At 44.5% G+C, this 17,326-nt stretch overlaps 1 protein-coding gene across 4 annotated transcripts in view; it reads left to right on the top strand.

Annotated features, from left to right (window-relative positions):
• Positions 1–376: 376 nt before the first annotated feature.
• LOC105484229 (acyl-CoA synthetase medium chain family member 4) overlaps positions 377–17,326 on the top strand; it is a 33,248-nt gene continuing 16,298 nt past the window's right edge. The window contains exons 1-5 of one of the 4 annotated variants that reach the window (XM_071072279.1): positions 377–986; positions 6,346–6,475; positions 8,143–8,391; positions 10,377–10,587; positions 14,705–14,912. In XM_071072279.1, coding sequence (XP_070928380.1) covers positions 8,191–8,391; positions 10,377–10,587; positions 14,705–14,912 — 620 coding nt within the window. In that variant the 5' untranslated portion in view covers positions 377–986; positions 6,346–6,475; positions 8,143–8,190. Of the gene's footprint in view, positions 987–1,019; positions 2,274–6,013; positions 6,476–8,142; positions 8,392–10,376; positions 10,588–14,704; positions 14,913–17,326 lie in introns of those variants that run through there. The other 3 variants (XM_071072280.1, XM_011745697.2, XM_011745696.2) reach the window with 3 other exon arrangements.

Genomic DNA, 17,326 nt, shown 5'->3' with positions numbered 1-17,326 from the left:
AGGTACTCACTAAAACCTTGCAACTACCTAGTTAAGAAGGTATTATTACTGTCATTGTACAGATGAAAATGAGACATGGAGATGTTAAGCAACTTGGCAAAGGTCATCCAGAGAAGCAAGTTTGGATGCAAGTGTGGTGCAAGTGGTGTGTGTGTGTGTGTGTGTGTGTGTGTGTGTGCGTGCACATCTGGGTTTTAGGAGAGGGATGGGAGTCTCACTTTTGGCAGAATGCTAAACCATGAACATGGTCCACTCTGCTTCTCTTTTCTCCCTCTTCTTTACTCTTGATAATTGCACTATACTTCCAGAAAATTGCCAGGTAAGGCACTATCCCTCTTCGTTTTTACCTTGCCATAACAGAGAGTTTAACACTGAAACTAGGCCGCATAAAACTTAGAAACTAGGCCTCATATAAAAAAAATTAACACCAGGTGGCTCTGGATAGGGTCCCACCCTGCCTCGATAGGGTCCCACCCTGATAGGGTCCCACCCTGCCAATTCCGGGAAACAACCTCATGGGGTCCCACCCTGCCAATTCCGGGGGTCCCACCCTGCCTCGAAGTTCCCGGAATCAGCAACTCCAAGAAAAAACCTCATAAGGTCCTGCTCTAACCAATTAGCATAAGACACCTTGCTCAGGCCATAGACAGACCCAATTACCACGCGCCTAAAGCTTTGTTTGAATTTCACGCCCTAAGCTGTGTTTGAACTTGTGTTTGCCTATATAAACAGCCTGTAACAAGCAGTCGGGGTCCCAGGGCCAACTTAGAGCTTGGGACCCTAGCGCGCTAGTAATAAATAACTCTCTGCTGTGAATCTCGTGTCGGTGATCCTTCGCGGCGACCCCTGCCCAGGAGGGAATCGACAGTTCGGTTCCAACATTTGGTGCATTGGCCGGGAAGTGGGGTCGTCTGAGGACCCCCGACCCATCCGGCGGAGACCCATCTGGCCCGTGCCACGGACTGCTGACTGAACGGACCTACCAGGTACTTTTGTTTTGTTCTGTCTGTCTTGCCGGCTAACTCTGAACTCTGGGGAGTACTCCTTCTGAATTAAGTGGGGAAGGGGGACAGACGTGTCCGGCACCTTCCCACTTTTCGCCCTGGGGGACGCCCTGGCGGTAGTCTGGGAGAAGGCTAATGACTCGGTCAGCCTCCTCAAATCTGTAGGCAGGCCGCCCCTGCCGTCTGAATATTTTGTAATCTTGTGGCGCTACTCTCTGGCCGCGCGGCTTCTCCTTACTTGTCTGGTCTTTGTTTTTGTTACTTTTGTTTTGTCCTTGTTTGTTATACGTGGACGAAATAAGACAGACGTTGACGACTCCTTTGTCTCTGACCCTGACTCACTTCCCTGACGTTCGGGCTCGAGCCCACAACCTCTCCATAGAAGTCCGTAAGGGACGATGGCGAAAATTCTGCTCGTCCAAGTGGCCTACCCTCTATGTTGGGTGGCCCCGGGACGAAACATTTAACCTCCCAATTATCTTACAGGTTAAAGCAACAGTGATGGATCCTGGGCCACACGGACACCCAGACCAGGTGGCCTACATAATTACTTGGGAGGATCTGGTCCGAAACCCTCCCTCTTGGGTGAAACCCTTCCTCCATTCCCCTTCCCCATCCCAATCTACCCTCCTTGCCTTAGAAGCCCCAAAGAATCGGAATCTGGACCCGCATAAGCCAGTCCTCCCAGATAAACCCCAGAGGGACCTCCTCCTTCTCGAACCCCTGCCTCCTCCACCTCAGAACCCCCTTCTGGGACCTCCACCTTCACCCTTGCCCCCTGTCTTGTCCCCAGCTCTTTCCTCTACCGCCTCGACCCCTACCCTTTCTCCAACTTCTCCCTCGGCCCCTCCCTCCACCCCGTCTCCTCCTCCAGCCCCGCCCAAACTCACCCCTCGGATGCGCCGCCGACACCTCCTCGTCTCCGCTTGCGGCGGACTGAGGACCCAGAAGGCCCTTCCACTTAGCAATCCTCCCTTTTCCCCCTCCGTACTGTCAGTCTACAACTAAAAAACCCATAACCCTTCCTTTTCCCAAGACTCTCAGGCCCTAACCTCGTTAATAGAATCCATTCTCCTCACCCACCAGCCCACCTAGGATAATTGCCAGCAACTCCTGCAGGTCCTCTTAACCACTGAAAAAGGCAGCAAGTCCTCTTGGAGGCCCGGAAAAATGTGCCAGGACCAGGAGGCCTCCCAACCCAACTTCCCAATAAAATAGACGAGGGATTTCCCCTCACCCGCCCGGACTAGGACTATGAAACGGCACCAGGTAGGGAGAGTCTCCGAATCTATCGCCAGGCTCTGTTGGCGGGTCTCAAAGGGGCAGGAAAATGCCCCACAAATTTGGCCAAGATAAGAAAGAAACCCCTAAGGAAAAGGAAGCCAGGTTAGCGAAGGAACAGATAGAGCGAGAGGATCGTAAGAACCGAGTAAAGGATAAGCACTTAACAAAAATCCTGGCGGCAGTTGTGAGAGAGAAAGGACCAGGGAGAGAGGGAAAGAAGCGGAGACGGCCAAAAGTGGAAAAAGACCAGTGTGCCTACTGCAAAGAACAGGGGACTCGCGGAGGCGTTAAGGACGAAAGAGGGCGCAGCCAACTCCCGGAGGAACGGCAGGCCGAGAGCGCGGCGCCCGGGCCTGGCGCCAAGCCTAAGCCCGCCAGACGGGAGGCGGCCCCGCCGCGGGCTCGGCTCCGGCCCCGGAGCCACGCCAGCATGGCCGGCCGGACCGTACGGGCCGAGACCCGGAGCCGGGCCAAAGATAACATCAAGAAGGTAATGGCGACCATCGAGAAGGTCCGGAAATGGAAGAAGCAATGAGTGACTGTAGGCGACACTTCCCTTCGTATCTTCAAGTGAGTGCCAGTGGTGGACCCCCAGGAGGAGGAGCGAAGGCGGGCAGGTGGCGGGGCAAAGAAATCCCGTGGCCGGGAACGTCGGGGCAGGGGCGCCAGTCCCCGAGGGGGTGGCCCTCTCATCCTGCTGGATCTCAATGATGAGAACAGCAACCAGAGTTTCCATTCGGAAAGTTCCCTGCAAAAAGGCACAGAGCCCAGTCCTGAGGGCAGCCCCCAGCCCAGCCGCCCTGTGTCACCTGCCGGACCCCCAGAAGGGGTCCCTGAAGAGGCTCAGCCCCCACGGCTGGGCCAAGAGAAAAATCCCGGGGGCATAACTGCTGGCAGCACTGACGAACCCCCAATGCTGACCAAGGAAGCCCTGGCAATGATCCAGCAGATGCATGCCTGGACACACTTAAGTAATTGAAAGCTAAAATTACTGATTAAAAAACTGACTTTCTAATCCCAAAGACAAGTACCCTCGTAGAACAAGTGACATCTGCCTGTAAGGTCTGTCAGCAGGTAAACGCTGGGGCTACCCGAGTGCCAGAAAGGAAACGAACTCGTGATAATCGCCCAGGAGTCTATTGGGAAATAGACTTCACTGAAGTAAAACCTCACTATGCTGGATATAAGTACTTACTGGTGTTTGTAGATAACTTTTCAGGATGGGTAGAAGCCTACCCCACCCGGCAAGAAACGGCACACATAGTAGCCAAGAACATTTTGGAAGAAATCTTTCCTAGATTCGGACTTCCCAAGGTAATTGGGTCAGATAACGGGCCGGCCTTCGTTTCTCAGGTAAGTCAGGGGCTCGCCAGGATATTGGGGATTAATTGGAAATTACATTGTGCCTATAGACCCCAGAGCTCAGGACAGGTAGAAAGAATGAATAGAACAATAAAAGAGACCCTTACTAAATTGACCTTAGAGACTGGTTTAAAAGATTGGAGACGCCTCCTATCCTTAGCTCTGTTAAGGGCCCGGAATACACCTAACCGTTTTGGGCTCACTCCATATGAAATCCTCTACGGAGGACCTCCCCCTTTGTCAACCTTGCTTAATTCCTTCTCCCCCTCCGATCCTAAGACTGACCTACAGGCCCGGCTAAAAGGACTCCAAGCAGTACAGGCCCAAATCTGGGCCCCCTTGGCAGAACTGTACCAACCAAGACATCCACAGACCAGTCACCCCTTCCAGGTGGAAAACTCTGTCTACGTTAGACGGCATCGCACTCAAGGACTAGAGCCTCGGTGGAAAGAACCCTACATTGTTCTCCTGACCAGTCACCCCTTCCAGCCATAAAGGTTGACGGAATCTCCACTTAGATCCACGCATCCCACGCCAAGGCTGCTCCAGAGACGTCCAGACCAACACCACTTGAGACATGGAAACTCCGACGCTCCGCGGACCCGCTCAAGATAAGACTCTCTCATATCTAACTCCTTGCTTATTGTTTGCCCTTCTTCCCTGCGCCGTCTCTAGTATAGTTTTTGACGCTAACCCCCCACCGGCCATTTAGCCTGACCTGACAGATAATTAATTTTAGTAATCAAGAGGTCTTAAATAAGACCTCCGAAAATACTCCTATAAAGACTTAGTTTCCAGACCTCTATTTCAACCTAAAAAAAAAAAAAAAAAAAAATAGCAGAAAAGATAAAAGACACAGGCCCCCGGTTTACTGGTCCCACAGGAGTCCTATTAACGACTCCTCAGGATAGACAAGAATAAAAAGGACAGGCTAGAAAAATGTCCATCAGCCGGAACAGGTTTTATGCCTGTCCCGGATGCAAGACAGAACCAATTAAAAAAACTTATAGAAATCTGACTCACTTGTATTGCAAAAACTGGTCCTGTGTAACTACTAATAATAAAAAGTAAAATAAGCCACAAAACCTTAATATATAACTATGCCCTTTGTCCAGCCCTGTACCACAACCCGATATTCAGAAAATTGCAACCTGGTTCGCATCAAGTTTGAAGATGCGGCAAAATCTGATAACAGATAGATAACAACAAGGTTAATATAAGGTCTCTATTTATACCAGCACAACCCGCCTAAAATTCCCCTCCAAATCAGACTATTAGTCAATCCAGACACTGCCCCTGTTGCAGTAAGGCCAGACCAGGTTTTATTAGAAGCTAGAAAGCCCCCGGTTTCCATATCGGAGAAGCCCCAACTAAAAACTCCTCAAAGCACTTCCCCGCCCTTAATCTCCCTCACCCTCGCCGACATATTAAGAATTAAGGTAGCGGCTAAAGTTAAGACCAGGACAGCAGCCCTAGTGCATAGTAACCATCACCTGCAACAACTTAAAGTAGCCATAGAACAATCTATCACAAAACTTAAAGAGTCCTTGACTTCTCTGTCTGAAATTATATTACAAAACCAACAAGGACTAGAAATTGTCTTTCTAAAAAAGGGCGGGCTCTGTGCAGCCCTGAAAGAGCAATGTTGTTTTTATGCAGATCATTCAGAAATAGTTAAAAATTCTATGGCAAAACTAAAAAAAGATTAGACAAGAAAAAAAAAAAAAGAAAAAATCTCAACAAAGTTAGTTTAAAAATTAGTACAACCAATCCCCTTGGCTTAGCACCCTAATCTCCACCATCTTAAGACCCCTCATCCTGCTCACGCTCATCCTGACTTTCAGGCCATGCATACTCAACCACTTACTCACCCTTACTAAAAATAGATTACATGCTATGGTTCTGACCCAACAATACCAGACCCTCAGGACTGAAAAAGAGGCTCAAGATTGAGCCTCTGACACAAAAAGAGGAGGGAATGAAACTAGGCCGCATAAAACTTAGAAACTAGGCCTCATATAAAAAAAATTAACACCAGGTGGCTCTGGATAGGGTCCCACCCTGCCTCGATAGGGTCCCACCCTGATAGGGTCCCACCCTGCCAATTCCGGGAAACAACCTCATGGGGTCCCACCCTGCCAATTCCGGGGGTCCCACCCTGCCTCAAAGTTCCCGGAATCAGCAACTCCAAGAAAAAACCTCATAAGGTCCTGCTCTAACCAATTAGCATAAGACACCTTGCTCAGGCCATAGACAGACCCAATTACCACGCGCCTAAAGCTTTGTTTGAATTTCACGCCCTAAGCTGTGTTTGAACTTGTGTTTGCCTATATAAACAGCCTGTAACAAGCAGTCGGGGTCCCAGGGCCAACTTAGAGCTTGGGACCCTAGCGCGCTAGTAATAAATAACTCTCTGCTGTGAATCTCGTGTCGGTGATCCTTCGCGGCGACCCCTGCCCAGGAGGGAATCGACAGTTCGGTTCCAACAATACCAACAGTATTGCCAGAAATAGCTTTTCCTGAAATACAGCAAATTGTGTTTGCACCAAATGGACCTGCCACTTATCCAGAAGTCACTCTGAGCAGCACAGAGGACTTGGCAATAACAATGATGGACGGCACACCCTGCACCCTCCTTTCTATTGTTTATTTGTTATCACCATGCTGCAGACTCAGGTACTCTTTACATTTGCAGATTCTTCCACTCTGTTCATAACAACTACACAAGCCTGAAGGGCAAAAGGGTGAAGGCCTTCACCATCAACAAGAAACCTTTATTGAAGAAGGCAGCACAAAGGAGAATAAGTAGCAGAGAAGCTGAGTAGGTAAGCTTTGAAGTCAAACCAGAGAGGTTCAAACCTTGCCTCTGTCTGGTTGTGTCATTGAGCTCATGGTGGTAGAGGCAAGACATGGTTTGTCTTGAGCTGAATGACCGTGGATAAGTTCCTTGAGTGTACATAAGCCTCAGTGTCTTCATCTGTAAGATGGAGATAATAATAGCACCAACCTCACAAGCTTGTCATGAATATTTAATGACATTAGAAATGCAAAGTGCCTGCCTACCTCAAGAACCTAAAAGCTGCCTTTTATTATTGCAGATCTTCTTTGAGTCATGCTTAGTGCTAAGAACGTATTACGTCGCCTCAACCCATACCAGCTGGGTAGGGAGACAGGGCACATATATGAAAAACTATCATTGATAATACAAGGTAGACAACTGTCACACAAATAGCATAAATGCATAGAAAATCCAAGGAAGAAATAAACACCAAATTATAAAAAAAAGTAATTAGATTACAGATGGCAGTCCAGAAAGAGCAGGTAATTTTACCAATACTAAAAGCAATTTTTGAAAAAGAAATAAAATCCAAGTCTTCTGGTACATATTGTAGAATTTTTAAAAATAAAACTGTGCCACAATAATATTAAGGAAAATAATCTTAACAACAGCAGTAGCTGGCTGAGTGCAGTGGCTCATACCTATAATCCCAGCACTTTGGGAGGCAAAGGCAGGAAGATTACTTGAGGCTAGGAGTTGGAAACAAGCCAGCCTGGGGGACATAGTGAGGCCATATCTCTACAGAAAAAAAAAATTAGCTAAGCATGGTGGTGTGGCACTGTAGTCCTAGCTGCTCAGGACGCTTAGTCAGGGGGATTGCTTAAGCCCAGGAGTGTGAGGCTTCAGTAAGCTATGATTGCACCAGCCTGGGTGAAAGAGCAAGACCTTGTTTCTTAATAAGAACCAACCAACAAACAAAGAAACAAAAAAAAAACAGCAGTAGTAATTAACACTTGGAAGTCACCTTTTATGAGCGAGGCATTTTATACACATTATCTTATTAAATCCTCAAATTAACCCCAGGAGGGAAGTACTGTATTTTTCCCTATTTTACAGAAGAGAAAATTGAGGTACAGGAAGATAAGTAACTTGCCCAAAGTCCTACGGCCAGAAAGAGGCTGAACAAGGACTTAAACCCAGGTTTTCAAGCAATCACAATGGAACGTTGAAGGGGAGAGGAGAACAGGGTAAGCAGGAGCCAGGGAAATGACAGGCCAACTCTTAGTAGGGGAAACAGACATTCATGGCAAGTTAACGGGCCACCTCTACTGGAAGAGAAAGTTCAAGTAGAGGAGTTAGCAGACACAGAACAGTGTATAAAGCAGATGAAAGAAGGCTCTGAATGCCAATCCAGACAGCAGAGTTTCTCTTTGTTTGTTGTTTGGTTGGGGAGAAGACAGAACAGAAGACGGGAGTCTGACAATTCTGTAGTTAAGGGGCTTTTTTTAGACTCATCTGGTTACAGACAGAGTGAAGAGGAAGAGTCCAGTGGGAGGGAGACCAGTCATTGGCTAACAGCAGCAGCTCTGAGGAAGGATGAGGTGTTTTTCAGGTGTTCCCCAACTTGCCAGGGACACACAGCCACAAATCCACCTCCCAGTCTCACCACAGAGCATCGAGAAACTGATACTGTCTATCCATCTCTCCCTACAGGCTGTAGTACTCTGTGTCCACAGCAGTAGACAAAGTCCTTTGGGAATCATGAAGATTTTTTTCCGCTACCAGACATTTAGATTCATCTGGCTCACCAAGCCACCTGGCCGGCACTTTCACAAAGATCGCCAGCTTTGGACGCCTCTGACTCTTGCTGACTTTGAAGCCATAAATCGCTGTAACAGGCCATTGCCTGAAAACTTTAACTTTGCTGCGGATGTGCTGGACCAGTGGGCCCAAAAGGAGAAGGTATACGATGATGGGCTTCCAGTAGATGCTTGGTGTCCCCTTATCTCTCAGTCTTCCATTTCCTTGTTCTGTGGTCTACCACTTAATTCCAATGCACTCTTTCACCCTCTTGGTTTCCATTGTTTGTTTTCCAATTGTCCTCCCCTCTCCCCAGGGAAGATCTTAGATCCTCAGCTACAAATGGCTGGGTGGCCCTGGAGCCTTCTCTGTCCCCCATCCCCAGGGTGGTTCCTCACAGAGTTAGGCCTCTTTTCCTTCTCTTCTCCAAGCCCCACGCAACAGTGCTTTGTTTTTAAGTTGGTCACAGGCTTATCCAAAAAGTAGTAAATTGAGTTTGGTTTTATGAATACAGTTATCATTGGAGTAATTAGGAGAGAATTGGAGGTTGACAAGAATAAAGCAAGCAGCCCTTATGCAATGTTTACAGTGCAGCCTCAGGATGAGTTCTCTGTGTACTGATCCTCACCCCCTGCCAGGCACTGAGCTAAACACTTAACCTAGCAGTGCTTATCCAAATGCACTGCAGGCCCCATGGATGGGAACATGATGTTAGGTACTAGACAGACAAGGTATTAAATAACATTGAATCAATTCTTCCTGTTGAATACATGGAGAAAGCCTTCCTTGAAAACCATTGTGTCTTTAGCACCTAACACTTGCTAAACAGTCTCTTGAATAAAGACCACAGGTAGAAGCTAATCATCTCTAGATAAAATTTAAGGGCATAGTTTTTTTCTTAGCATATTTGTTTCTCAATAACCTATTTTTTAGCAAGTGGTAATAACTGTCCAATAATGGTGCTGATTAAATGTATATTCCTTCTTAGGTAAATGTATACACCTAAAAAGTGAGTCAACGTAGAGAAGTATACAAAATAAAGAATAGTGCAGGTGCAGACAGAGCTGACAGAAACAGTGATACTTAAATGACTAAAGATTGAGAAATACTGACCTATATTATTTCACCAAATCCCCATAACAACCTGGGAGGTTTGCAGATGAGGAACTTGACCTCATAGAAACTAAGCTACTTATCCAAGGCCACACAAAAGAACATAAACCGAGTCCCTGATCTTTACAGAGGTTACATCCATAGGAAAGAGACACATCTGTCATATAATGAATTGGAGTTGTCTGGAGTATGAGCACAACGATGAAGGAACACGGAGAAGTCAGTGGAGAAACAAAGAGAAGTCTAAGAAAAGCTCCTAGACTAATTGACCTGTCAACAGGGCTTTTAAGGATTTGCCAGCCAGAAAAGATAAAATAAGTTCTCCAGATACGGGAAAGAAGGGGGAGGAATTTTTTCTTTCCAAGTAATACATAAGGCAAACAGGTTTTGCAGTACAGATGACTCACTTTGTAGAATGAAGGGGAAGAAGTTTCCTCTAGAAGTCAATCAATTGATGCCTCCCTCGACCCTGCTTCTTGTGACTTGTGAAAACCACACCTCAGCCTTAGGGTACAAAGAGATGTTTGGTTCTCAATTAAACTTAGCAGATTCATTCAGGTTATTTGGATGGGACAGAATCTAATTTAAGCAAGAAAGAAATTTATTCAAGTACTATGGGAGAGATCACAAAATTAGGCTGGACGCTGGAGAGCCCATCTCGATGAGGACAGGAACCAGGACAGTTCTCTGAGGATGCATAAGCACCAACAACCCATAGACAAGTTTTGTACCAACCATTTTCTATCTTTTGATTCCTCTCAGAAAACCAAAAAGTCCAGAGAGAGAAGGTCTGATTGGCTCAACTTTGGTCAAATGCCCACCCACTGCTCAGGAAAGGGTAAAAGCACTCCGAGGGATTCTCTTTTCAAGGCTGTGTTCAATAGGAGAGGAGCAGTGCCCTCAAAGTCGAACTCAGGGTGCTGTTAGCAGAATGCACCAGAGCCGGTGCCAAAGTGGGAAAACAGCAGATGCCCCATGTAAGAGTAATCAGTCATGTAAACCTACTCCTCTCTTTCCTATGTGTCCCCGGTCAGACAGGGGAGAGACCAGCTAACCCAGCCCTGTGGTGGGTGAATGGCAAAGGGGATGAGGTAAAATGGAGCTTCAGAGAACTGGGCTCCTTGTCCCGAAAAGCTGCCAACGTGCTCACCAAGCCCTGTGGCCTGCAGAGGGGAGACTATGTGGCCGTGATTCTGCCGCGAATCCCTGAGTGGTGGCTGGTCAATGTGGCTTGCATACGAACAGGTCAGTGCCAATATTTAACATTCTAAATCACACAGAAACATAGAAAAACTGAAACTCAAGGGTTTTCTGAAATGTTAGCTCTGATTAAAGCTATGTGTACAGAAGACCAAAAAAAAAAAAAAAAAGAGTTAAGGTAATCATGATATAATGATAATAACAATAACACTAAGAGGGAGGTATTAGTGTGATAACCATTTTGCAGAAGAGGAAACCAAGGCTCGGGTTAAGAAGACTGCCAAGGTCAGCTGGGCATGGTGGCTCACGCCTGTAAGTTCAGCACTTTGGGAGGACAAGGCGGGTGGATTACGAGGTCAGGAGTTCGAGACCAGTACGGCCAACATGGTGAAACCCCATCTCTACTAAAAACACAAAAAATTACCCAGGTGTGGTGGTGTGCACCTGTAATCCCAGCTACTCGGGAGGCTGAGGCAGGAGAATTGCGTGAACCTGGGAGGTGGAGGTTGCAGTGAGCCGAGATCTTGCCATTGCACTCCAGCCTGGGCAACAGTGCAGGACTTTGTCTCAAAAACAAACAAACAAAAGCTTGCCAAAAGTCACAATTAGAAAGCCATTCTAGTCAGTCACAGCTAGAAAGCTATGCAATCGGAATTTAAAAACAAAAGCTCTATAAAAGCAAATTTGGGTACCAACATCTCTTTGCAGTGCTGGATTGTCCAGGACATGTTCATCCAGATCATCCAAAATTTACTTCTCTGGATATATTTGGATTCTCCCTAGCAAAAAAATTACAAGAAGAAGAAAAAGTATTTATACATCAGGACTTGTAAGAATATGATTGGCACTTCCCAGTTGAAAAATCTCTACCTTTTTTTCAGACTAACTAATGTATTCAATGACACACTTTCTCCCAAAGTAGTAATTTATAATTTACCCCAAATAAAAATTCCGACAGGATTTTTTCCACTCTAGGACAGGAGTTGACAAGCCATGGCCTGTTGGTCGGGCACCTATTTACATAAGTGATTTTAATAGAATACAGCCATGCTTATTTATTTATATACTGTCTATGGTTCCCTTTGTTTCACAACAGCAGAAATCCTCATTGAGATGGAGATACTACGGCCCCCAAAGCCTAAAATATTTGCTATCTGGGCCTTTATTGAAAAAGTTTTCCAATTCCTGCTCTAAAACATGACATAAATGTTTATAAGTCAATTAAAAATAAATAAGAATATCAAAGGATAGAATACTGTAAAGAACACAAAGATGTTTGTTGCAATGCTATTAATAATAAAAATTTGGAAACAACTGAATAGAAATGACTGAATTATAATAGGTGAGACTAAGTTTAGTTGAGGTGTGTGTGCATAAGTGATTAAAATTATGGTAACTCAACTTGAAATACTCCTAAAATGATAATTACAAAGATTTCATAATACTGTTGAAAATGATCTTTCTAGGCCGGGCGCGGTGGCTCAAGCCTGTAATCCCAGCACTTTGGGAGGCCGAGGCGGGCGGATCACAAGGTCAGGAGATCGAGACCACAGTGAAACCCCGTCTCTACTAAAAATACAAAAAATTAGCTGGGTGCGGTGGCGGGCGCCTGTAGTCCCAGCTACTCAGGAGGCTGAGGCAGGAGAATGGCGGGAACCCGGGAGGCGGAGCTTGCAGTGAGCCGAGATTGCGCCACTGCACTCCAGCATGGGCAACAGCGTGAGACTCCGTCTCAAAAAAAAAAAAAAAAAAAAAAAAAAAAAGAAAATGATCTTTCTGTCAATATTAAATAAAAACAGCATTATATAAAATTTGTTTATATAAAATTCTTTTTGCATTCACTAAAAAAACCTGCAAATGTTAAACCAATTGTGTGTTGAGAGTAGATTGAAGGTGATTTGTTATAAAAAAAATGTAATATTGCTTAACGTAAGTTATGAAATGTATAAAATAATAATGAAAACTAAACACATAGGTTGAATGGCTAACATAAAACACTAAATTAAATGCAAAGCAAGGAGGTGAGATTATATTTTCTAACTCAGAATTATTAAATCTTCAGTGAGAATATTGAAATTGTACTATACCACACAGCAAAATATTTTGGATTTTTGCTGTAAAGTGTATCCAGTAAAGCCTAAGATATTTGCTATCTGAAATCCACTAGAAGAAAACTTCTCCCAACCCTGAATTTAGCGGTCTACACATTGAGCACATTCACATCACCAGTCTACCAAGGGTACTAATTATTTGTGAGTCATTAAGAACAAGTGGTTTCTAAAATAAATAATCTTAAATTTTTACATTGAGCGAATATTCTAAGGTGTTTTCTTAATCAACTTCCTTATCCTTTTGCATTTATTCACTTTCTCAAGAAGGGATGATATTTAAAAGCTTTTAAAATATATTTATAAAATAAAATCTTTCTAGGAATTCAACTCCACATTTTTGTATTTAGCAAACTTCAGGGAACTCACCAAGAAATAAGTAGTTTGGCTTATAGCACAGGTCTTGGGAGTTTGGGAAATGTATCTTTGAATTTTTCTATCCTTTGCCACTTACTGACTTTGTGATCCTTGTGCAAGTTATTATTTATATACTGGGATTAATTTTAAGTGAGATACTGGGCACGTAATAAGTGCTCAATAAACAGTAGTGATTATCTGTAATACTTTATTTATATACACTCCACTTCTTCTTCCCAATAATTCACTTTAGAAAGTACAAACTTTTCTCTTTCATCTAATTTGTCCATGTATGTTCTTCCCAGAATGAACTGGTACTTTAAAATCAGACGTCTCCAGCCAGTGTTTAGGATGAAATGAAGAGGTGAGATAAACTAAGCATTGCTAAAGTAGTCTAGGCAAACCTTGATGATGCCAGACCACTGGAATCCATAGAGTTGAGGGCTGGCTCTGCCACTCACCAGTTATGACCAAATCTCATATTCCATCAATGGGCACAACCACATGGACCTACTAGGGTTGCTTAAAACAGTAGTCTCTAGGCATTTTTGATTGTATAATCTATCAATAAAAATATTTAGGATACACATCTTCCCATCTGGGTATAGCTATTTATTTGCTTCTACTGCACTAATAGACTATGCATATTATAAAACATACAAAAATGAGATAAAAGCATTAAAAGAATTGTAGTTTCTCAATAATTTCTAATTCTTTAAAATTTTTAATTTTAAAAATTAAACAAGAATGGAATCTCATTATGTTGCCCAGGCTGGTCTCAAACTCCTGGGCTCAAGTGGCCCTGCCTTGGCCACCCAATGCACTGGGATTACAGGTGTAAGCCACCATGCCCAGCCAATAATTTTTCAGATTTCTATTTTCATTTCTTAGTCCCAATGGATTGTTAAAAAACTCACTTTGGAGACCACTGTTTTTTTTCTTTCTTTTGTTTGTTTGTTTGAGACAGAGTCTCACTCTATCACTAAGGCTACAGTACAGTGGTATGATCTCAGCTCACCGCAACTTCCATCTCCAGGGTTCAAGTGATTCTCTAGGCCTCCTGTGTAGCTGGGACTATAGGTGTGCGCCACCACATCTGGCTAATTTGTGTATTTTTAGTACAGACAGGGTTTTGCCATGTTGCCTGGGGTGGTCTCGAACTCCTGAGCTTGATTAAGCAATCTACCGGCCTTGCCTCCCAAAATGCTGGGACTACAGGTGTGAGCCACCGCACCTGGCAGGAGACCATCGGTTTAGAGAATTGAATGAGAGAGTGCTCGTGAAATGTGTTATAAGCTGTAAAGTGCTAATTAAGTGATACATAATAATGATTCAAACGGACGTTAAAATGTTACATTGTAATGGCCCTCCATTATAATGTCTAGTATATTCCAGACACTTATTGTTGTTATTCCCATTTTACAGATAAGGAAAGAAAGGCACAGAGACATCAAGGTCACAAAGCTTGTAAATTGCAAGGTCAGGATTAGACCCATGGTCTGTCAAACTCTGAAGCTAGTGCTCTAAGGGATCTCTCAGGGATCAGGGTCCTGTGCAATATCCTTGGGGATCCAGGCAGAGGTAGCCGAGGTAACTGAAGAATGGATTGTGATGCTTCTCCTCACCGAGGCACAAAGCCCAAGTCTTCCACAATGGACAGCAGTTCCGTTCAGTGCAGGGCCCTCTGTCCTTCCCAGGGATCGTCTTCATGCCGGGAACAATCCAGCTGACAGCAAAAGACATCCTCTACCGGCTGCGAGCATCCAAGGCCAAGTGCATTGTGGCCAGTGAAGAGGTGGCGCCAGTGGTGGAGTCCATTGCATTGGAGTGTCCTGACCTTAAGACAAAACTCCTGGTGTCTCCACAAAGCCGGACTGGGTGGCTCAGCTTCCAGGAGTTATTTCAGTGAGTATTTTTCCCAGCCAATCTACTCTGCTGGCAACACCACAAATTATAGCTACATTGGGGAATCTCTTTGCCTCTAAGGACTCAGGAACACTGGAATTGATCTGGGCTCTTACTTAGAAAACAGTTACCTAATAGCTGGGTATGGTGGTTCACACCTGTAATCCCAGCACTTTGGGAGGCTGAGGTGGGCGAATCACTTGAGGTCAGGAGTTCAAGACCAGCCTGGCCAACATGGTGAAACCCTGTCTCTATTAAAAATACAAAAATTAGCTGGGCGTGGTGGTGCCCGCCTATAATCCTAATTACTCAGGGGGCTGAGGCATGAGAATCACTTCAACCTGGGAGGTGGAGGTTGTAGTAAGCCGAGTTTATGCCACTGCACTCCAGCCTAGGCAACAGAGTGAATCTTCGTCTCAAAAAAAAAAAAAAAAAAAGAAAAAGAAAAATATTACCTAATAAATGGATTTAAGGGCAGAAGAAAGGGACATAGCTCTGCCTCCACCCTCCTGCTTTCTACTGTGGTCTATGATGAGAATCTTGTGTGATTTGGCCCTTGCTTAAAGCTGGACCACATCTCCTACTACTCTCCCTTTTCTTCCTCAAACATGCCCTACCTCAGCTCCTATTATTTCTTCTGCCTGGAGGGCTCTTCTTATCCCTTTTCATGAGTGGCTCCTTCTTGTCATATTTTGACTCAATATTTTATCCTAAGAAGCTTCCCTTGACCACACTACCTAGAATAGAACTACAAGCCACTCTGTCACATCGTCCTCCTGTTCTCTTCATATCACTCATCATCATCTGAATTATCATGTCCATTTATCTGTTCCTTTATGTAGTCTTTTTGCTCCTCTAGAGTAGGGTTTGGTAAACTCAGGCCCAAAGGCCAAATCTGGCCTGCCACCCTTTTTGTTGCTGTTGTTTGCTTGTTTCCGTTTTTTTTTTTTTTTTTTGAGACAGGGTCTCACTTTGTCACCCAGGCTGGAGTACAGTGGTGTGATCTCGGCTCATTGCAACCTCCACCTCTGGGTTCAAGTGATCCTCCCACCTCAGCCTCCTGAGTAGCTGGGATTACAGGCACCGGCCACCATGCCTGGCTCATTTTTGTATTTTTAGTAGAGAGGGAGTTTCACCATGTTTGTCAGACTGGTTTCAAACTTCTGACCTCAAAGTGATCCACCTGCCTCAGCCTCCTAAAGTGCTGGGATTACAGGTATGAGCCACTAGGCCCGACTCTGTTTTTGTAAATAAAGTTTTATTGGACTGCATCCATGCTCATTTATTTACATATTGTCTATGTAACAACAGCACAGTGGAGCAGTTACAACAGAAACTGCATGGCCCACAACGCCTGAGATACTTGCTATCTGCTCCTTTACAGAAAAAGTTTGGTAACCCCTGCCCTAAACCATAAGTTGTAAGAAAGCAGAGACTTTGTTTGGTTCATCTTTCTATCTCTAGTTTCTTTTTTTTTTTTTTTTTTTTTTTTTTTTTTTTTTGAGACGGAGTCTCACGCTGTTGCCCAGGCTGGAGTGCAGTGGCGCGATCTCGGCTCACTGCAAGCTCCGCCTCCCGGGTTCCCGCCATTCTCCTGCCTCAGCCTCCGGAGTAGCTGGGACTACAGGCGCCCGCCACCGCGCCCGGCTAATTTTTTGTATTTTTAGTAGAGACGGGGTTTCACTGTGGTCTCGATCTCCTGACCTTGTGATCCGCCCGCCTCGGCCTCCCAAAGTGCTGGGATTACAGGCTTGAGCCACCGCGCCCGGCCTCTATCTCTAGTTTCTAATGCATAAATCGTGCTTAATATTTATAAGCGAATGAACAAAAGAGATCACAACTGCAGTTTTCCTCATAAGTAAAATGGCAATAATTATACTGTACTTATCTCAAGTGTTGTTTTGAGGATAAATTAAATGAATATGTGAGAAAGTGTTTTTTAAGCTGCAAAAAATGTGTAAAATGTTAATTAATGGTATTATCCTTCAAAGAGGTGTTGAATAGCTTATGTTTAAAAATAATTCTTCCAGAGAAGTTTATAGAAAGAGAAGACATGTAAACCCTGCTGAATAATAGCACAGTTTTTTTTGTTAGAATGAAATTTTATCTTACTAATTAATATAAACCAAATACTATTGGCCAATCCCAAAATTCTTTCCCAAGGGCCACACCAGTGAATACTACTTGTGTCTTTTATAAGCTGTGTAACCTTGGATAAGTCTAAGTCAAGTAATATTGCTGAAACTCTTTATCTTATCCATAAAGTGGAGACTATGATAGTATCTACCTCATGGGGTTGTAGATGGACCAAATGTGATAAAACATGTAAAATTCTTAGCTGAATGCCTGGCACAGAGTAATTACTCCATAAATATCATAGTAATTATAACAGCTATCATTCTTATTTTCTTTTT

The sequence above is a fragment of the Macaca nemestrina genome, chromosome 10 (assembly GCF_043159975.1).
Source record: "Macaca nemestrina isolate mMacNem1 chromosome 10, mMacNem.hap1, whole genome shotgun sequence".
Classification (NCBI taxonomy): domain Eukaryota; kingdom Metazoa; phylum Chordata; class Mammalia; order Primates; family Cercopithecidae; genus Macaca; species Macaca nemestrina.
This window is presented reverse-complemented; position numbering and strand designations above follow the sequence as displayed.